Genomic DNA, 22,468 nt, shown 5'->3' with positions numbered 1-22,468 from the left:
TCTAGACATACAGGAAAGTCTTTAGAACTACACCTGTGCTGTATCTTTATTATAAAAGTGAACATTATTTGCAGCAAAATATCAGGTGTCACTATATTTGAGTCTTACTGTTTTGTATTTTTGAATTCAGTTTGGTCTTAGCTGTTTTTAAGTACATAAGCATAAGGAATTTATTTATATCGAGACTTACGCTTAGTACAAATTTAAATTACCTTACAATTACAATATTAACACTAAAGGTCTGTGAAACTTTTTTTTTTTTAACTTTAAAGAGTCTTACAGTTCTCAAGATTCAGAGATACTGTTCTAGATAAGGAAGTTGGTGGTACAGAGTAGTTATGTGATGTGTCCAAAGTCACGTAGCTGCTTAGTGACATATCTTGGACTAGGCAAGTAAAGCCTCCCCTGTGAGGTACTGTTGTCTGCTGCATTCTGCCAATCTGGTAAAAAACTTGTTTCCTGGTATGGAAAACAGACCTAAACAATGATTTTTGTTTCAAACTTTTCCCTCTTTTTGTTTGTCCTTTCCTGTTCGATTTATCTTCCTTTAACCTCTGTTTTTTTTTGTTTTGCTGCCTTCATCTCCCTTCCAACCCAGTCACATTTTACTCATTTTTGTTTTTTTTGATGTTCTCTTGTAAAAATAATTTTACAAAATTTGGAAGAATGCAGAAAATAAAAAATTAAATGACCAATAGTCCCACCCACTAATCATCTGAGTCACTGTCAATTAACAGAGGTTAGTTAGCACTCGTAGTGTTTTTATTTATTTATTTACTTGAGGTGCTGGGGCCGGGGATTGAACCCTGGACTTCATGTGTGGGAAGCCAGTGCTCAACCACTGAGCCACATTGGCTTCCCTTTGTAATGTTTTTAATATTTTCTTCTAGTCTTTTATTAAAAGAAGGAGAGGAGACTTTCAGTCTTTTTATTAGTACATATTTTGTATGTAGTTGGAACCGTATTGCATGACCTTTCTTATATCCTGAATTTTTCACTTAACGATTATAACCACTTATTATAAGAGAAATAACTCTTAACATTTTATCTCATGGAGGAACATTCATGCTGGGTATGTTTTTTCTGTTTTACGTTCGATGTTTTAGTCTTCCTGAAATTTTGCAGGTTTTTTTCCTTTTAAAAAAAGGGACTTCATTCCTCTGATGATATGATTTTTAAAAACTAAAACTGCAATATTAACTGCAGAAAGAAAATGCATGCCTCTATCCATTGTATCTCAGCAACTCTCCCTGAAAATACCTGTTGTTAAATGTTTGGTGTGTATTTTTCTTAATTTTAAAAATTCATAGATTCATTTTATTTATACTAGTTTATAGACGGATTTTTTTTTTACCTAATTATATTTCTTGGAAATCTTGCTATATTTATATGTAATGAGAAAATTTATTTTCAGTGCTTTTCCCACTCCAAGTCTTGCATCTGTCTGTCTTTGCTTTTCCCCCAAAATTAGTAACCCCTGGATCTCTGTCTCTCTAGAAGTGCTCTCTCATGTGCAAACCCCACCCCAGGGTTTTTCTTTCTCTCCTGGAGGTTTCTCCAGAATTTATTTATATCTTTTTTTTTTTTTCACTTGGTAATCTTGATGTCATTCTGGCCTTTTCTATGTTCTGAGTTTCCTTTGTGATGAACACTGCTATCCAACATGTTTTTTTTTGTGTTAATCCTATTTAAATGAGGCACATTTATGATTTTTTTCTCTTCCATATGTCATCCTTGTTTTATTTCTTTTTCCCTTTTATTTTGCTATTGCAGTAGTAACAGAAGAGTGATACCTGCTACTAAACTATGTGAAATATCAGTTACTGCAGTTCCTTAACATAATTTCAGCCTTTTAACTGGATTCGGGTGTAGCTCTTAGAAGCAATACTTTTTTTTTTAACTTTATTTTGTGCATTTAATAATTGGGAATATAAATAAAAACTAAAAAGAAAACATAGTTGAGGGAAGTGGACTTGGCCCAATGGATAGAGCATCTGCCTACCACATGCGCGGTCTGCTGTTCAAACCCCGGACCTCCTTGACCTGTGTGAAGCTGGCCGATGTGCAAGTGCTGATGCGTGCAAGGAGTGCCCTGCCACGCAGGGGTGCCCCTGCGTAGGGGAGGCCCACGCTCAAGAAGTGCACCCCATAAGGAGAGCCACCCAGTGTGAAAGAAAGTGCAGCCTGCCCAAGAATGGCGCCACACACATGGAGAGCTGACACAGCAAGATGATGCAACAAAAAGAAACACAGATTCCCAGTGCCGCTGATAAGGATAGAAGCGGTACAGAAGAACACACAGTGAATGGACACAGAGAGCAGACAACCGGGGGTGGGAAGGGGAGAGAAATAAATAAAAATAAATCTTTAAAAGAAAAAAAAAAAAGAAAACATAGTTGAGTAAAAACATTCATTTCTCATTTAACTGTACTGGATACATATAATTTTTTTTTGAATCATACAATATGTTACACAATTTATTTAGTTCGTAGTAATGCAGTTATACAGTATTTGTCCTTTTGTGTCTGGTTTGCTTCACTCAACATAATGTCCTGCAGGTTCATTCATGTTGTCATATGTTTTACAACTTCATTTTTTCTTACAACTGCATAATATTACATTGTTTGAATTGACCACAGTTTGTTTATTCATTCATTTGTTGATGGGTACCTGGGTTGTTTTCAGCTTTTGGCAATCATGAATAATGTCGCTGTAAACATCAGTGTGCAGATATGTTTGTTTCACTGCTCTCAGTTCTTCTGGGTATATACCCAGTAGTGGTATTGCAGGGTCCGGTCCCATGGCACCTTCTTTAGGAACTGCCAGACAGTCCTCCACAGTGGCTGTACCATTCTGCATTCCCACCAACAGTGAATAAGTGTTCCTATCTCTCCACATACTCTGACACTTGTAATTCTATGTCTTTTTAATAGTGGCTGTTCTGATAGGTATGAAATGATACTTCATTGTAGTTTTGATTTGCGTTTCCCTAATCATTAGTGATGTTGAGCATTTCTCAGTGTGTTTTTTTGCCATTTGTATTTCTTCTTTGGACAAATGTCTGTTCAAGTCTTTTGCCCATTTTTTTTTTTTTTTTTTTTTTTGGTAGTTGAAACAAGGCTTTAATAATAAAATATTCACATCTAACATGAAGAATGGGCTCAGTGAAGAGGGTCTCTCTATCAGCTTCTGAGGAGTGGGGGGACAGGGGTGGGAATGAGCAGAGATGCCCACACCTGAAAAAGGCTAGCATGGAGGGAGACTGTGCTGAGAATCCTGGAATGTCATAGATGTCATCCAAGGGTTTTGCCCATTTTTTTAATGGGGTCGTTTGTCTTTTTATTGTTGAGTTTTAACATCTCTTTATATATCCTGGATATTAAGCCTTAATCGGATATGTGATTTCCAAATATTTCCTCTCACTGAGTTGGCTGCCTTTTTACCCTTTTGACAAAGTCCTGTGAGGTGCAAGGGTGTTTAATTTTGAGGAGGTCCTATTTCTCTGTTCTCTTTTGTTGCACATGCTTTGGTGTAAGGTCCAAGAAACCACCACCTACTACAAGGTCTTAAAGATGTTTCCCTACATTTTCTTCTAGTAGTTTTATAGTCCTGGCTTTTATATTTAGGTCTTTGATCCATTTTGAGTTGATTCTTGTATAGGGATTGAGATAGGGGTACTCTTTCATTCTTTTGATTATAGATATCCAGTTGTCCCAGCACCATTTGTCAAAGAGACTCTTTTGTCCTTTTAACATTAAGTTGGTAGGTTTCTCAAAAACCAGTTGACTGTATAGGTGAGTTGTTTATTTCTTGGTTCTCAATTCTGTTCCACTGATTGATGTGTCTATCTTTATGCCGTACCATGCTCTTTTGACCACTGTAGCTTTGTAATGTGTGTCAAGGTCAGGCAGTGAAATTCCTCCCACATCACTTTTTCAGAATGCTTTTGGCTATTCAGGTGCAACTTTCCCTTCCAGATGAATTTGGTAATTGCCTTTTCTAATTCTGTAAAGTAAGCTGTTGGGATTTTGATTGGTATTGCATTGAATCTGTAAATCAGTTTGTGTAAGATTGACATCTTCATGATATTCTTCCAATCCATGAAAACGGAATGTCTTTCCGTTTGTTTAGGTCTTTTTAAAATTTCTTTTAGCATTGTTTTGTAGTTTTCTGCATGTAGGTACCGTACTTCTTTGGTTAAATTAATTCCTAGGTATTTGAGTCTTTTTGTTGCTATTGAAAATGGAATTTTTCCCTTGATTTTCCCCTAAGTTTGTTCAGTTCTAGTGTACAAAAGCATTACTGATTTTTCCATGTTGAACTTGTATCCTGCCACTTTGCTGGACTCTTATTAACTCAGGTAGCTTTGTTGGGGATACTTAAGAAATTTCTAAGTATAGGCTCATGTCATTCACAAAGAGTTTTACTTCCTCTTTTCCTATTTGGATGCCTTTAATTTTTTTTTCCTTGTCTAATTGCCCTAGCTAGAACTTCTAGTACAATATCGAATAACAATGGTGATAGTGGGCATCTTTGTCTTGTTCCTGATCTTAGAGGGAAAGCTTTCAACCTTTCCACAGTGAGTATTATATTGGCAGTGGGTTTTTCATATATGCCATTTATCATATTGAGGAGTTTTCCTTCTATTCCTATCTTTTGAAGTGTTTTTATCAAAAAAGGATGCTGGATTTTGTCAAACACCTTTTCTGGGTCCATTGAGATTATCATGTGTTTGTTGTTGTTATTTTTTTAAAGATATATTTATTTTTATTTCTCTCCTCTTCTCCTCTGTTCTCTGCTCTCTGTGTCCATTCACTGTGTATTCTTCTGCGTCTGCTTGTGTTATCAGGCAGCATTGGGAAACTGCGTCTCTTTTTTGTTGTGTCATCTTGCTGCGTCAGCTCTCTGTATGTGCAGCGCCATTCCTGGGCGGGTTGTGCTTTTTTCATGTGGAGTGGCTTTCCTTGCATGGGGTTCCCCTGCTCAGGGACCCCCTGCATGGCATTGCACTCCTTGCACGCCGCCACGTGGGCCAGCTTACCACACAGGTCAGGAGGCCCTGGGGATTGAACCCTGGACCCTCCATATGATATGGTAGATGGACTTTCTATCATTTGAGCCACATCTGCTTCCCTATCATGTGTTTTTTTTCCTTCAGTTTGTTAATGTGGTATATTATGTTGATGGATTTTCTTATGTTGAAACAGTCTTGCATACCAGGAACAAATCCCACTTAGTCATGTTGTGTAAGTCTGTTGAGATGCTGTTGAATTCGATTTGCAAGTATTTTGTTGAGAAATTTTGCATCTGTGTTCATTAGAGAGATTGGCCTGTAATTGTCTTTTCTTGTAGTATTTTATCTGGCTTTTGTATTAGGGTGATGTTGGCTTCATAAAATGTTTTCGATAATTTTCCCTCCTCTTTAATATCTTGGAAGAATTTAAACAGGATTCTTTTCAAAATGCTTGGTAGAATTCACTTGTAAAGCCATCTGGTTCTGGACTTTCTTTGCTGGGAAATTTTTGATGGCAGATTCAATCTCCTTAAATGTGATTGGTTTGTTAAGTACTTGTATTTCTTGTAGCATCAGTGTAGGTTGGTTGTGCATTTCCGGGAATTTGCCCATTGCATAGGTTGTCCTGTTTGTTGGCATACAGTTTCTCAGAATATCCTCTTAACAATTCTTTTTATTTCTGTGGGGTCAGTTGTAACTTCTCCCCTTTCGTTTCTGATTGTATTTATTTCCATCTTCTCTCTTTTTTCTTTGTTAGTCTAACTAGGGGTTTGTCAGTTTTATTAATCTTCTCAAAGAACTAGCTTTTGGTTTTGTTGATTTTCTTTTTTGTTGTTGTTCTCAATGTCATTTATTTCTGCTCTAATCTTTGTTTCTTTCCTTCTGCTTGCTTTGGCATTGGTTTGCTGTTCTTTTGTAGTTTCTCTAGTTCAGTTACGAGTTTAGCTCTTTTCTTCTTTTATAATCTAGGCATTTAGGGCTATAAATTTTCCTCTCAGTACTGTCTCATAAATTTCGATAAGTTGTGTTCTCATTTTCATTTGTCTCAATATATTTACTGATTTCACTTGCAGTTTCTCCTTTGACCACTCATTATTTAGGAATGTATTGTTCATCCTCCACGCACTTGCAAAGTTACTTTTTTCCTGTCTATTATTCATTTCCAGTTTTTCATTCTATTCTGATCAGAAAAGGTGCTTTGTATAATTGCAGTCTTTTTATATTTATTGAGAGCTGCATTGTGCCATAACATGTGGACTATCCTGGAGAAAGATCCATAGACACTTGAGAAGAATGTATAACCTGCTGAGTTTGGATGCAGTGTTCTGTAATATGTCTGTTAGGTCTAACTCATTTATCATATTGTTCAAGTTTGCTGTTTCCTTGTTGATCTTCTGTCTAGTTGTTGTATCTAATGATGTGATTGGTGTATTGAAGTCTCCAATGATTATTGTAGAGATGTCTATATCTCCCTTCATTTTTCCCAGAGTTTGTCTCATGTATTTTGGGGTACCTTGGTTAGGTGCTTAGATATTTATGACAGTTATATCTTCCTGGTGGATTGTCCCTTTTATTAATATATAATGGCCTTCTGTACCTCATAACTTTTTTGCATTTAACGTCTGTTTTGTGGGTGGTGGACTTGGCCCAGTGGTAAGGGCATCCATCTACCACATGGGAGGTCTGCGGTTCAAAACCCGGGCCTCCTTGACCCATGTGGAGCTGGCCTATGCACAGTGTTGATGCACGAAAAGAGTGCTCTGCCACGTAGGGGTGCCCCCGTGTAGGCACCCCTACGTGGCAAGGAGTGTGCCCCATAGGGAGAGCTGCCCAGCGCGAAAGAAAGTGCAGCCTGCCCAGGAATGGCGCCGCACACACGGAGAGCTGACACAACAAGATGATGCAACAAAAAGAGACACAGATTCCCGTGCTGCTGACGACAACAGAAGTGGACAAAGAAGACACAGCAAATAGATATGGAGAAGAGACAACTGGGGTGGGTGGGTGGAATAAATAAATAAATAAATCTTTAAAAAAATAAAATAGTCTGTTTTGTCTGATATTAGTATAGTTACCCCTGCTTTTTTATGGTTACTGTTTGCATGGAGTATCTTTTTCCAGGCTTTCCCTTTCAGCTGGTTTGTATCCCTGGGTTTAAGGTGAGTTTCTTGTAAGTAGCATATGGATGGCTCATGTTTTTTTATCTATTCTGTCAGCCTATACCTTTTTATTGGGGAGTTTAATCCATTTTCATTCACATGCAGTAATTACTTCATTTTATTCTTTGTTTTTCATAGTTCATATCTTTTTTTTGTCTGTCTTTTTACTCTTTTGGTTATCCTTTCTGCTCTTCTTTCTTCTATACTCTCCTCCAAGCCTGTCTCTCCTGTCCTTTTCTTTCAGGATGTAAGGCTTCCTTTAATATTTCCTGCAAAAGTGAATTCTTTTTTTGCAAACTTTCTTAGTTTCTGTTTGTGAATATTTTATACTCACCTTCATATTTGCAGGACAGTTTTGCTGGATAAAGAATTCTCAGTTGGCGGTTTTTCTCTTTCAGTATCCTAATTGTATCATACCACTGTCTTCTCACCTCCATGGTTTCTGAAGAGAAATCTGCACTAAGTCTTAATCGGGTGACCCTTATACATGATGGTTTGCTTCTCCCTTGCTACTCTGAGAATTGTCTCTTTATCTATGACATTTAACATTCTGAGTAGTATGTGTCTTGGAGTAGGTCTATTTGGATTTATTCTGATTGGGATACTCTATGTTTTTTGGACCTGTAAGTTCATTTCTTTCGTGAGAATTGGGAAATTTTTAGTATTATTTCCTCAAATACTCTTTCTACCCCTTTTCCCTTCTTTTCTCCTTCTGGAACACCCATGACACATACGGTGTTGAGTTTTGTGTTGGTATTCAACTCTCTGAGCCCCTGCTCAATTTTTTCTGTTCTTTCTTCAATTTTAGCTGTTTTGTCTTCGATTTCACTTAGTCTTTCTTCTGTTATTTTGAGCCTGCTCTTGTATACCTCAAATGTGTTTTTGATCTCACCTAGTCTGTCTTTCATTCCTGTGAGCTCTGTTACTTTTCTGTTCAGGGTTTTCAAGTTCTTTGTGTTCACTCAGTGTCTTCTTGATGTCATTTATGTCCTTTACCATATCGTTTTTCAACTCATTAATTTGATTTTGGAAATTTGTGTGCATCTTGCTGATTATTTCTCTAAAATTCTGCATCTCTTCTGGGGCTTTGATATATTCCTTTTTCTTGGGCCATGCCTTCTATTTTATTAGCATGGCTCTTGATTTTTTGCTGATATATAGGCATCTGCTTAGGATGTAGTTTACTTAGATGCTCATTTTCATTCTCTCTTGTAGGGATTTAGGGGTGGGAGACTGTGTGTTACCACTGCTCTTTGATTCTTGGCTCCACCTGGATTGTTAGGATTGTCCTGTTGGTTGCTCACAACTGGGCTCTGGACCCAGTAATTGGTTGTAGGGTAACTTCTTAGAGCCTTGGGGACGTATAGAGGGTAGAAAAAGCCTACTTTTAATTTTCTTGTGCGCACTTCCTTGGTCTGCCAGCAGATGGTGCTCTTTAGCAGTTCTCTGTTCAGTGCCTGGTCAGAGTGTATTTGTTGCAACACAGACGGGAATCAATGTGATAGAATTTCCTGTCTGGAGACTATAAGCCTTGTAATTCAGACTTTTTCTGAGACAGTTCTTCAGCCTTCTCTGGTAGACCCTTCCCTTTTCCCAAGTCAGAAATATTTCCCCTCCCCTCTGAGTCCTCAACAATCAGCCCCTGTTAATAGAGGAGGATATTGGGGGGATTGTATATCTTTAGCCCCTTGCTGGCTCCCAAGGCAAACAATGGTGCAGCCCCATCTGGCCTAGACGGGCTCCTGGGATACAGCAGTCCAAATTTGTATGTCAGAAGCTGAGTTGGCCTTAGGCTGTGTCCTTCTCTCTCCCCTTTCCTGTGGTGGTAGGTCCCTGGAGCCCCCTTTGTGTATAGTCACAGGCCCAGAGGCCAGAGAGTTCTAACGTGTCTTTAGTGTGGGGGATGGTGCTGGTGGCAGCAGCCCCTGGTTTCAACTCACAGTTCTGTCGTTGAGATTTCCCTCCTTTGTCCCTCTCTCCTCTGGGTGGTGTTCAGTCTTTGCTTGGTGTTCTAAACCCTAGAAGATCTTTTCCTAGCTATTTCAGCCTGTCTTTTAGCTCTTTTTCTGAGAGAAAAGAAAGTCCTGTGTCTTTTTAGTCTGCCATCTTCCCAGAAGGGGAGCAATACATTTTGATAGTCATAAATAACTCACTATTTTGTTCCATTGTTCTGAATGTTGCCATGCTCTCTGTGCTATTTTTCAGTGTTTTAAAATTGCTATAACCATCTCTAAATATAACTTTTTCCCCCTCATAGACTTCTCTTGTTTGCTTCCCCCTTCGCTGCCCCAGCGTATAGTATAACTTTCTTTACATTTGCTATCAGTGGATAAGAGGCAAATTCTCTTTTCATTTCAATGTGCCTCTGCAGCATTGACAATCATGTTCTAAGCCAGGTGACCAGGAAAATAAAAACAGAGAAACAATCTGTGGTTTCAACGCTTTGTGGTTTATTGATTCTTCTAATTACATTACTTAACTATTCTCGCAGTGACTCCCTTCATAATTTCCAGATGTACATCTTCTGTGCTTCTTCTGCTATGGTTCACTCTTAATATCCTTTCATGTGAGAGTTTATATGTAAGGCATCATCCTAAAGGAGCCTGTTCTATGTATCTTTCCAGATTGAGAGGCTTTTACATTTCTTTTGTATGTAAACCCAACATGCTACTCCCAGAGTGATCCAAGAACTATTGTTCAGTTTTCCTTCCCCAGAGAGGTTTGAAGCATGGTTCTATTTTATGACTGTTGTCAGAATTGGTTGCATCTTGCCCCAAGTCCTCGGTGGGCTCAATTTTCTACATCAGTGCTTTTGATGCTAACAGTTCAGCATGGATTGCTTCTGACATTTCACAGCACAGTCACTCACTTTCTCAGATGGGCTTGCCAAACTTAACCAGTCTAGGTACGATAAATTACTGAACACTCCTTTAGAGCATTGGAAGGAAGCAGGTGGAATTTCAGAAAGTATGAAAAGACTTTTATGTCCTGCCAGGAGAGGAATGACTAGTGTGTCCTGGTGGTTAAGATCTTGAACTTCTGGTTCAGATCCTGGTTCTCCTTTTTACTAGTTTCCTAATTTGTAAAAGGATGATAATAATATTTACTCCAAAATGAGCTATAGCTGTTACTGCTATTCCTAGTGCATCTTGAATCACATTATCTATAACTGTGAAGTTAGCAGTTTGTTTTAGGTGTTAGCTTTCACAAATAAAGGATTCACTCAGTCTCTCTCTCGACCACTTGGTTCACATAGAGCATGTTTGCTTAAGGAGTTTTTTTTTTTTTATATTGGAAGGTGAGATAAAAAATGTATTAGGGTTCTCTAGGAAAACAGAATCAACAAGGGATATCTGTCGATAGTAAGAGATTTAACAGAGTCTCTTACACAGTTGTGGGTATGCACAAGTCCCGGTTCTGCAGGTAGGCTGTAACAAGGAGCTCCGATGAAAGTCCAGTGAAGGTTCTTGAAGAGTTCTAGGAGATGTTGGCTGTCCAAAGACGAGCTGGAAAATTATCTCTCAATGCAGGAATTACTTCGCCTTCTAAGGCATTCAACTGATTGGGTTAAGCCGCACTCACTGCTGATGACAGTCTCTTTGATGGAATGGAATTATAATCAGTTATCTATGATTTACCACTGCAGTAAAGTCAATGGTGACTAAAGTCCATAAATGCCCTTGTATTACAGTTAGCCCAGTGCTTGCTTAACCAAACAACAGGGCACAATTACCTGGCCTTGGACAAAAGAGCCAAACCATCACAAGTCTTTTTTTTTCTTCTTTTTTTCTTCAGGATTGGCTAGGGATAAGGCTGAAAGTATGGTTTGTACCAGGTATATTAGTTGTGAAAAAACTACAGATGAGGCCTCCCTCAGGAGGGGATTGAGGCATTGGGGAATATGAGATGAAAGATGTAACACTGTAGTGTCAAGAACATTGTCCCTAATAGGATTTTTGTATTAATGAATACTAATATTTAATGAACACTTATGTGCTAGGCATGTGCTATAAGTGCTTTACAGAGATTATCTCATTTAATACACACAAGCTTTTGAGATTACTGGGGTATTCTTTTGAGAACCTGCAGATTGAAGTACTCCTTTAAGGCTAAGGTTCTTCCACCTTCAGTGTTCTCTTGTCTGCAATCCTAAATCAACCAGAAATATGTAGAACATATGTATGTGCTAACCCTGTGGCTGATGCAAAAAATTATTGTAATATTACTGGCAAATGGATATCAAGTAAATGGTTTGAATATCTCTGATAACCAGTATTTAGCATAGTACAGTTCGACTAGAAAATACAGATCAGAATATTTAATGTGTATATTCATGTTGTAAATCAAAAATGGTTTTAGAGATAGGTAGGACAGGATAGCCTATTTGTATATATCTTGGTGCTAAAAGCCTTTTTACAAAATTTACAAATTGACTGCAGGCAAAACTTGGGAAAGATGAGGTGTTTGTGAAGTTTAGTTAGTGGGCTTAATAAAGAGAAGGGGAGAGTTTAATGAAAAAATACCCACTTAAATTTGAGGTATAAAATAATGTTTAAAAAAGTTTAGTGAAACCAAATTTTAAAAAGTTTTTGTATTTGACCATAATTATGCTTAGATTTTCCTTGAGAAATTGCATTTCAAATTGCATTTTAACACAGAAAACTGATCAACTTATATGTTTTTTTAAAAAGATTTATTTCTCTCCCCTCCCCCCCACCCCAGTTGTCTGTTCTCTGTGTGTATTTGCTGTGTCTTTTTTTCTTTAAAAGATTTATTTATTTATCCACCGCTCCCCCCCCCCCCCCCCCGGTCTGTTTTCTGTGTGTATTTGCTGCGTCATCGTCTTTGTCCGCTTCTGTTGGTATCAGCGGCATGGGAATCTGTGTTTGTTTTTGTTGCATCACATTGTTGTGTCAGCTCTCTGTGTGGGCGGTGCCATTCTTAGGCAGGCTGCACTTTCTTTCACACTGGGTGGCTCTCCTTACGGGGCACACTCCTTGTGCATTGGGCTCCTCTATGCGGGGACACCCCTGCGTGGCATGGCACTCCTCGCGCGCATCAGCACTGTGCATGGGCCAGCTCCACACGGGTCAAGGAGGCCCGGGGTTTGAACTGTGGACCTCCCATGTGGTAGACGCACGCACTAACCACTGGGCCAAGTCTGCTGCCCTATATGGTTTTTAAATAATGTTATTTTATAGCTTTATAAAAATAATAATATTTTACGTGCTTGTTAATCATGCATGATTTATAAACATAATAAATGAATGTTTTAACTTTAGAATGCAGTAAAAAGTATGCTATATCAGTTTATAATCCCCATTTTTGTTTGTTTTCTTTTAGGTTGGATGGAGTACTGCTCGCGATTATTACACGTTTTTATGGTCCCCTATGCCTGAACATTATGTAGAGGGAACAACCGTCAATTCTGTACTAGCATTTCAAGGTAGGAACTGAAAACTGTAGAATTTAATGAAATTATGTGTCTTATTATAATTTAAAATGTTGTGTCCCAATATAATTATCTGCTTAGGCATGTCCATGGTGCCACAATTGAATTAATTAATGTCATTGTTTAGTGAAAGTCAAAGGAATACAAACATGTAGTGTAGGCCACATGATCCCTTATCTCATACAGATGTTTAAACGTTTTTTTGCTTGTTGTCTTCCGTTGTAAAGTGGGTTTTTTCCAGATCTTTATTTACTTTCCATATTTTTTCAAATGAGAAAACAATTCTATTACTGATATTAGAATAATCTAACAAATTAGAGTTGAGGAAAATAATCCAGATGAAAACTACAAAGATGATTAACAGGATTTACTGAGTAGTTATATTAATTTTGGCATGTGAAAATTACCTATAACATGCAAATATATGAGTAATATAGAAAATTCATTCTTGTCTCAGCTTGCTTGGCATTATGGGCAAATTTTAAAAAATTCAGAAGTCTAATCAGAGAACTTACCGCAGAGTGATTTTTGTATTATTATACCGACTCTGGATTGTGTCAAAGCAAATTCTTAAGCTTTTTATGCCATGAATTCTTTTTGCTCTGGTGAAGCTTAATATACATAAATAAAATATATAGATTGCAAGGAAACCAGTTATGTTTAAATAGTCATCAAAATATTAAATAGTTATCAAAATATTAAATTTGTGATATATTAATATATATGCACTTCAGAATCTGTGCTGATAAGATGTAGTGACAGATCTAATAACTGCCATAATTTCAGAGTAATGATAGCATTGAGTTATCTGTAACAATAATAATGTGATATAAAAATATCCATGATTCATAATAATGACATAAATCACAAGTTCTTGTAAAATTATGTGATTTGTTGCCTATATTAACAAATATAAAATAAGAATCTTCTCCCTGCCTAGAGTATTTTTGTTTATTATGTAAGGCAGTTAGGGCAGAGTCATGGAAAACTTAGTCATAGAATATTAGATGTTAAGTACAATCCAAATCACTTTACTCATTTTGTGGATAAGTCATAAGGATTCTGAAGTGCAAAACTTAAAACAACTAACAAAAATACCTAAAACGATTATTTTCCTAAATAGATCTTTATTTATTATAATTTGACTGATTGTTAATGCTACAGGCTTAGAAAATTTGATTCAAAGTTGGAGTATGTATTTTTCTATTTTCACCAGTTTGATGAGAACTTTTCTTTGAAAGATAGCTTTAAGTTACAACTCTGAATAATTATATCTTGTATCTCAAATGGTGTTTTTTCAGTGGCTTATTTCTATGAATTTTATTTTTAAAGAGTCAGGCTTTTGAATATCTGGTTTATAGAATTATTGATATCATGGTATTAAAACTGATAAATCAGATTGTATTTTTGTTTTCTACTTAAACTTTCTTAGTAAGTGTACTGGCCATTTACAAAGTTACTCTGGTGTAGATAAATATATTTAGTAGTAGATATTAGTAAGATGGTTCTTTTTTTTAACTTTCTTTTATTAATTGTGCAGTGTACCTTTTAATACTTTTACTTTTTTACTTTGAAATAATTTTAGATGTAAAGATGAGTTTCAAAAATACTAAATTCTGTATATGCTTCACTAAACTATACAAGATGTTAGCATCTTGCATATTCATAATATATTTATACAGAGTCTAGAATTTAATATTGGTATAAACACAATTGACTGAGGATAGACCTTGTTCAAATTTCACCAGTTTTTCCGCTGTTGTTCTTCTGTTCCTGAATCTAATCCAGAATCCCACATTGTGTTTAGTTTTCACATCTCCTTAGTCTGCTCTGACCTGTGAGTTTCTCAATCAGTTTTCAACAGTCTTTCATGATATTTATATTTTTGAAGAGTACTGATCAGTTTTTCTGTATCATGTTTCATTTTGGGTTTGTCTGATGTTTTCTCAGTTTTTTTGTATCATGTTTCATTTTGGGTTTGTCTGATGTTTTCTTATGATTGGATTTGAGTTGGGGAAGAATACCATAGAAGTAATGTACCTTTCTAAATGGTATATGATATATAGTATTAGTGAAGTATCTAAGTACAGCACTTCTGTCCTTTTTATCAAAGATACAAGATGTCCATGTATCTTAGTACTGGTGATATTAACCTTGATTGTTTGGTTAAGGTGGTGTCTGCTGGGTTTCTCTGCTGTAAAGTTAATATTTTTCCTTTTGTAAATTAATAAATATTATGTGGTGGCTTTTTGGGACTGTGCACATCTCGTTTCTCTTCAAATTTTCATCCACTAATTTTAGTACCCATCAGCGGACCTTGTCCATAACAGTTACTGTGGTGTTTGCCTAATGATGATTTTGTATTTTCATTCCTTCTATAGTTATTAGTTGGAATTATTATCTTAGAACTGTTTCCTTCTCCATGGACTCATGGGTATTTATTTTATTCTATAGAATAAAATCAAATACTATCCCTTTTCTTGCTTACCTTGCTTAATTTTGGCCATTGGGAGTTGCTTCATGTTGCCTACTGTGATTTTTCTCTTTTTCTTTTTTAAATATATTTTTATTAGAGAAGTTGCGAACTTACAAAACAATTATGCACGTATGTGAAATTCTCATTCAGTACCCCTCTAACAACATACTGCATTGTTATGGAACTTTTTTTTACAAATTATGAGATAATATCATCAGACTATTACCACTATGGTCTATAATATACATTTGTTGTATTTTTTCCATACCCCTCTGTTTTAACACAGTGCGTCTTTGGCATTGGTACATGAATATTAAAGTATTGCTATTAACTGTAATGCATAACGTTACATTACTTGTATTTTTCCCATGCATATACACATTCTTAACCCCTTGAAATAGTGATGTACATTTGTTGTAGTTCATAGAACAATTTTGTGTTTGTACTATTAACCACAATCCTCATCCACCTCTGGGTTCACTGTTATTCAGTCCCTAGATTATTCTTTAACTTTCTTTCAGTTGACATTTACATCCCTAGACTACCCTTTTTGACACAATCCCATTTATAAACCAGCAGTGTTCTACTCAGTATAATGTGTTACTGTCAACTCTATTTCCACACTTTTATAGCCAAGTTAATTAAAACTTCTTCATACATTAAGCATCAGTACCCCTTCTCAGCCTTCCTCTTATCTCCTCATAACCTATACTTTGGGTTTTAATGCCATTCTTTTATTCTTTGTATTTAGTTCATATTAATGAGACCATGTAATGGTTGTCCTTTTGTGTCTGGCTTATTTCACTTAGTATAATGTCTTTTAAGGTTCATCCATGTTTTCGTATGTGTCCCCACTTCATTTCTCCTTATAGCAGCATAGTATTGCATTGTATGTATATACCACATTTTGTTTATCCATTTATCAGTTGTTAGGCACTTGGGTTGTTTCCATCCTTGGACAATTGTGAATAACGCTACTGTGAACTTCAGTGTGCAAATGCTTGTTCGTGTCACAGTTGTTGGTTCTCCTGGATATATTCCTAGTAGAAAAATTGCTGGATCATATGACAGTTCTGTATTTAGCTTCCTGCAGAACTGCCAAACTGTTCCGCAGAGGCTGCACCATTTTACATTCCCATCAACAGTGAAGGAGTGTTCCTATTTCTCCACATCCTCTTCAGCACTTACTGTTTTCTGTTTTTTTTTTTTTTTTTTATATATAAAATAATGGTCGTTCTATGCAGTGTGAGATATCTCATTGTCGTTTTGATTTGCATTTCCCTAATAGCTAATTACATTGAATTTTTTCATACGCTTTTTGGCCATTTGTGTTTCCTTTTTGGAGAAATATCTAAGTCTTTTGCCCATTTTTAAATTTGATTGCTTGCTCTTTCATCGTTGAGTTATGATGATCTCTCTATATAGAAAGGAAATCAAACCCTTAAAGGATATGTGATTTCCAAATATTTTCTTCCATTGAATGGGCTGCCTTTTCACATTCTTGATGAAGTCCTATGGGTCACAAAAGTGTTTGTTGTTTGAGGAGGTCCCATTCATGTTTTCTTTGATTGTGTGTGCTTTTGGTATATAAGGTTTAAGAATCCCATCATCTACCACTAGGTCTTCTTTTTTTTTTTTGGAAGATTTATTTTTTATTTATTCCTTCCTCCCCCTCCCCCCAGTTGTCTGTTCTCTGTGTCCATTCGCTGTGTGTTCTTCTGTAACCACTTCTATCCTTATCAGTGGCACAGGGAATCTGTTCCTTTTTGTTGTGTCATCTTGTTGTGTCACCTCTCTGTGTGTGTGGTGCCATTCTTGGGCAGGCTGTACTTTCTTTTGCGCTGGGTGGCTCTCCTTATGGGGCACACTCCTTGCATGTGGGGCTCCCCTATGTGGGGGACACCCCTGCATGGCAGGGCACTCCTTGTGCGCATCAGCACTGTGCATGGGCCAGCTGCACATGGGTCAAGGAGGCCTGGGGTTTGAACCACAGACCTCCCATGTGGTAGACAGATGCTCTAGATTGGGCCGAGTCCGCTTCCCTACCACTAGGTCTTGAAGATGTTTCCCTGCATTTTCCTCTAGGACCTTTAGTACCAGCTTTTATATTTACGTCTTTGATCCATTTGGAGCATAAGGTGTGAGATAGGGGTCCTCTTTCTTTCTTTTGGATATGGATATCCAGTTCTCCCAGCACCGTTTGTTGAATAGACTGTTTGTCCCAGCTAGGTGGGTTTGATAGCCTGTCAGAAATCACTTGACCATAGATGTGAGGGACTGTTTCTGAACCATCAGTTTGGTTCCATTGGTATATGTCTATATGTTTATGCCAGTACCATGCTGATTTTAGCACTGTCGCTAGGTAATTTTATTTAAAGTCCAGAAATCAGAGTCTTCCAGCTTGCTCTTTTTAAGATGTTTCTGGCTATTCGAGGTCTCTTACCCTACCAAGCAAATTTGATAATTGTGTTCTTCATTTCTTTAAAAAATGCTTGTGGAATTTTGATGGGATTGTATTGAATCTGTTTATCAGTTTGGGTAGAATTGATGTCTTAATGATATTTAGTTTTCCAATCCATGAGCATGGAATGTTTTTCCATTTATTTAGGTCTAAAATTTCTTTTAGCAGTGCATTGTAGTTTGTTTGTTTGTTTTTTTCTCAAAGATTTACTTATTTATTTCCCTCCCCGCCCCCACCCCGGTTGTCTGTTCTCTCTATTTGCTTTGTCTTGTTTCTTTGTCCGCTTCTGTTGTTGTCAGCGGCACGGGAATCTGTGTCTCTTTTTGTTGCGTCATCTTGTTGTGTCAGCTCTCCATGTGGGTGGCACCATTCTTAGGCAGGCTGCAATTTCTTTAGTGCTGGGCGGCTCTCCTTACGGGGTGCACTCCTTGCGCGTGGGGCTCCCCTACATGGGGGACACCCCTGCCTGGCAGGGCACTCCTTGCACGCATCATCACTGCACGTGGGCCAGCTCCACACGGGTCAAGGAGGCCCAGGGTTTGAACCACTGGGCCAAGTCCGCGTTTCCCTGCAGTTTTTAAAATACAAGTGCCTTACGTTCTTGGTTAGGTTTATTCCTAAGTATTTGATTCTTTTAGTTGCTATTGTAAAAATTTTTTCCCAGACTTCCTCCTCTGATTGCTCATTATTAGTATACAGAAACACTGCTGATTTTTGCATACTAATCTTGTATTCTGCCATACTGCTGAAATAATTTATTAGCTCTAGCTATTTTGTTTTAGATTTTTCGGGACTTTCTAGGTATAAGAGCATATCATCTGTGAATAATGGAAGCTTTACTTCTTCCTTTGCAATTTTGATGCCTTTTATTTCTTTTCCTTGCCTGATTACTCTAGCTAGAACCCCTAGCATTATATTGAACAACAGTGGTGACAGTGGGCATCCTTGTCTTGTTCCCAATCTCAACAGAAAAGCTTTCAGTCTTACCATTGAGTCCATTGTTAGCTGTGGGTTTTTCATATATGGCCTTTATTATGTTGAGAAAGTTTCCTTCAGTTCCTATCTTTTGTAATATTTTTTATCAAGAAAGGATGCTGTATTTTGTCGCATGCCTTTTCTGCATCAATTAATAGGATAATGTGATTTTTTTTCATTGATGGATTAATGTGGTATATTGTGCTGATTGATATTCTTGTGTTCAACCACACTTACATGCCTGGTATAAAACCCATTTGATCATGATGAATAATTCTTTTAATGTATTGTTGGAATCAGATTATCAAGTATTTTGTTGAGGGTTTTTCCATCTGTATTATATTAGGGAAATGGGTCTGTAATTTTCTTTTTCATAACATCCTTATCTCGCTTTGGTATTTGGGCAATATTGGCTTCGTAGAATTGAGTTTGGTAGCATTCCTTCCTGTTCCTTTTTTTTTTTTTTTTTTTTTTAAGATTTATTTATCCCCCCTTTCCCCCCCCCTTGTGGCTTGTTTTGCTGTCTGTTCTCTGTGTCCATTCGCTATGCATTTTTTCTGTCTCTGCTTATCTCCCTTTGTTGTGTCATCTTGTTGCATCAGCTGTCTCTGGTGCGGGCGCAGGCCATCAGTTCTCTGCAACTTGGGCATGGGCTGTCCGCTCTCCGTCGCGCACTGGCCAGCTTGACTTCACAAGGAGGCCCTGGGATGTGAACCCAGGGTTCCTGTATGGTAGACGGGCGCCCAACTGGTTGAGCCACAGTTGCTTTCTTTCCCCTTCCTGTTCATTTTATTGGAAGAATTTGAGTAAGACAATGTATTAGCCAAAGGGGTACTGATGCAGAATATCAGAAATTGGTTGGTTTTGATAAAGGGTATTTATTTGGGGTAGGAGCTTACAGATAACAGGCTGTAAAGCATAAGTTAATTCCCTCACCAAAGTGTATTTTCACATGTTGGAGCAAGATGGCTGCTGACGTCTGTAAGGGTTCAGGCTTCCTGGGTTCCTCCCTTCCAGGGTCTTGCTTCTTTCTCCTCCGTGTGCTCCTTCCTGCGGCTCCAGCTTAAGGTTTCAGCATCAAACTCCAACATCAAAACTCCAAAATAAAAAACCTCCAACTGTGTCCTTTGCCATGCCTTTTATCTGTGAGTCCCTACCCACCAAAGGGTGGGGACTCAATGCCTTACTGGCACAAGAGGTTTACATAATTACTTAATCAAGCAAACCTATGAATCCAATGTAATTTAATAGGCCCAGAGGAAAAGATTAGTTTACAAACATAATCCAATATTTCTTTTTGGAATTCATCGGTAATATCAAACTGCTACAGACTAGTATTAAATCTTTGAATGCTTGGTAAAACTCACCTGTGAAACCATCTGGTCCTGGATTTTTCCTTTCAATGAGTTGTTTGATGACCTGTTTCAGTCTCTTTACTTAAAATTATTTTGTTGAGATCTTCTGTTTCTTCTAGGGTCAATGTAGGGTATTCATATGTTCCTGGAAATTTTTTCATCTACATTGTCTAGTTTATTGGCATACAGTTATTCATAGTGTCCTTTCATGATCTCTTTTTTCTGTGGGGTCAGAATTAATGTCCCTATTTTCATTTTTTATTTTATTTATTTGCATCTTCTCTCTTTTTTCCTTTGTCGGTCTACCTAGGGTTTATTTTGTTAATCTTCTTGAAGAACCAAGTTTTGGGTGCTACTGTCTTGTTTTGTTTTTTTGTCCTCAATTTCATTTATTTCTGCACTGATCTTTGTTATTTCATTCCTTCTCCTTGTTTTGGGAATTGTTTGCTGTTCTTTTTCTAGTTCCTTTAGCTGTGTAGTTACATTATTGATTTTAGTGCTTTCTTTTTTAATGTAATTATTGAGGGCTATAAATTTCTCTCAGCACTCTTTGCTGCATCCCATAGCTTCTAATATGCTGTGTTATTTTCATTTGTCTCAAGATATTTAGTGATTTCTCTTGCACTTTCTTCTTTGATCCACTGACTATTTAAGAGTATGTGGTTTAAGAGTGTGTTGTTTAATCTTTATATATTTGTGAATTTTCCCTTTTTCTGCGTGTTGTTGATTTCCAAGTTTACCGCCTTATGATCAGAGAAAGTGCTCTGTATCATTTTGATCTTGTACTTTATCGAGATCTGTTTTGTGACATACCATAGGTTCTATCCTGGACAAAGATCCATGAGCACTTGAGAAGAATGTATATCCTATTGTTTGAGATGTAATGTTCTGTATATGTCTCTTAGGTTTAGTCCGCTAGTCATATTCAAACTCTGTTTCTTTAATGATCCTCTGCCCACATGTTTTCTCCAATGCTGAGAGTGGTGTATTGAAGTCTCCAACTATTATTGTAGAGACATCTTTTTCTCCCTTCAGATTTGCCAGTGTTTGCCTCATGTGATTTGGGGCTTCCTGGTTAGGTGCATGTACATTTATGACTGTTATTTCTTCCTGGTGAATTGTCCCTTTTATTAATATATAATGTCCTTTCTTGTCTCTAATAACAGTTCTTTATTTTTTTAAAGATTTATTTATCCCCCTCAGTTGTCTGCTCTCTGTGTCCATTCACTGTGTGTTCTTCTGTGACTGCGTCTATCCTTATCAGTGGCACTGGGAATCTGTGTTTCTTTTTGTTGTGTCATCTTGTGTCAGCTCTCTGTGTGTGCGGCGCCATTCTTGGGCAGGCTGCACTTTTTTCGTGCTAGGTGGTGCTCCTTACGAGGCGCACTCCTTGCATGTGGGGCTCCCCTACGTGGGGGACACCCCTGTGTGGCACGGCACTCCTTGCGTGCATCAGCACTGCACATGGGCCTGCTCCACATGGGTCAAGAAGGCCCCGGGTTTGAACCGCGGACCTCCCATATGGTAGGCGGATGCCCTATCCATTGGGCCAAGTCCGCTTCCCTCCAGTTTTGTTTTAAAAGTCTATTTCATCTGATGTAAGTATCTAGCTTTTTTTTGGTTACTGCATGCATGGAATGTATTTTTCCAGCCTTTCACTTTCAATTTATTAGTCTCCTTAGGTCTAAGGTGAGTCTCTTGTGGACCGTATGTATAGATGGCTTTTCTTTTCTTTTCTTTTCTTTTTTTTTTAGATGGCTCATATTTTCTTATCCATTCTTCCAATCTGTGTCTTTTGATTGTTCACTTTAATCTATTAACATTCAGTGTTGTTTCTGTAATGGCAGTTCCCCACCCATTTTAACCTTTAGGTTTTACCAGTCATATTTTATTTTCACCACTCTTTTTATACTTGTAGTTACTTTTACTGGTATGCTTTTCATTTCTAGATTTTTTCCAAGCCTTAATCACCTATCAGGCTGCAGCACTCTCTTTAGTATGTCCTGCAAAGCTGATCTCTTGGTTACAAACTCTCTTAGTTTATATTTATCTGTGAATATTCTAAACTCATCATCATTTTTGAATGACAGTGCTGGATATAAGATTCTTTCCTGGCAGTTTTTCTCTTTCAGTATCTTAAATACATCATACCACTGCTTTCTTGCCTCCATGGTTTTTGATGTGAAATCAGCATTTAATCTTATTGGGTGTTCCTTGAATGTGATACATTGCTTTTCTCTTGCTGCTTTCATGATTCTCTCTTTATCTTTGGCATTTGACATTCTGATTAGTATGTGTCTTAGAGATGTCTATAATGTGATTCTTGGAAATGGATATCTATGTCCTTCAATAGGGTTGGGAAACTTTCTAACATTAGTTCTTCAGATATTCCTTCTGTCCCTTTTCCTTTCTCTTCTCCTTCTGACATGTATATTTGCATGTCTCTTGCTGTCATTTAGTCCTCTGAGAACATGCTCAATTTTTTCCATTTCTTATCTGTTTTGTGTATTTGCTTTTGGTGATCATGTCTTCCAGCTTACTGATGCTTTTTCTGCCTCCTCAAACTTAGTGTTATA

The 22,468-nt window shown here is 37.4% G+C and overlaps 1 protein-coding gene across 3 annotated transcripts in view; it reads left to right on the top strand.

The window, feature by feature from the left end:
* TAX1BP1 (Tax1 binding protein 1) overlaps window positions 1–22,468 on the top strand; it is a 135,106-nt gene that overhangs the window by 17,282 nt on the left and 95,356 nt on the right. For all 3 annotated transcript variants that reach the window (XM_023586870.2, XM_071215110.1, XM_071215111.1), the window contains one exon: window positions 12,517–12,619. In XM_023586870.2, coding sequence (XP_023442638.1) covers window positions 12,517–12,619 — 103 coding nt within the window. The remainder of the gene's footprint in view (window positions 1–12,516; window positions 12,620–22,468) is intronic.

Source organism: Dasypus novemcinctus, chromosome 5 (genome assembly GCF_030445035.2).
Source record: "Dasypus novemcinctus isolate mDasNov1 chromosome 5, mDasNov1.1.hap2, whole genome shotgun sequence".
NCBI lineage: Eukaryota > Metazoa > Chordata > Mammalia > Cingulata > Dasypodidae > Dasypus > Dasypus novemcinctus.
The sequence above is the reverse complement of the archived record's forward strand: the minus strand, read 5'-3'. Positions and strand labels throughout refer to the sequence as shown.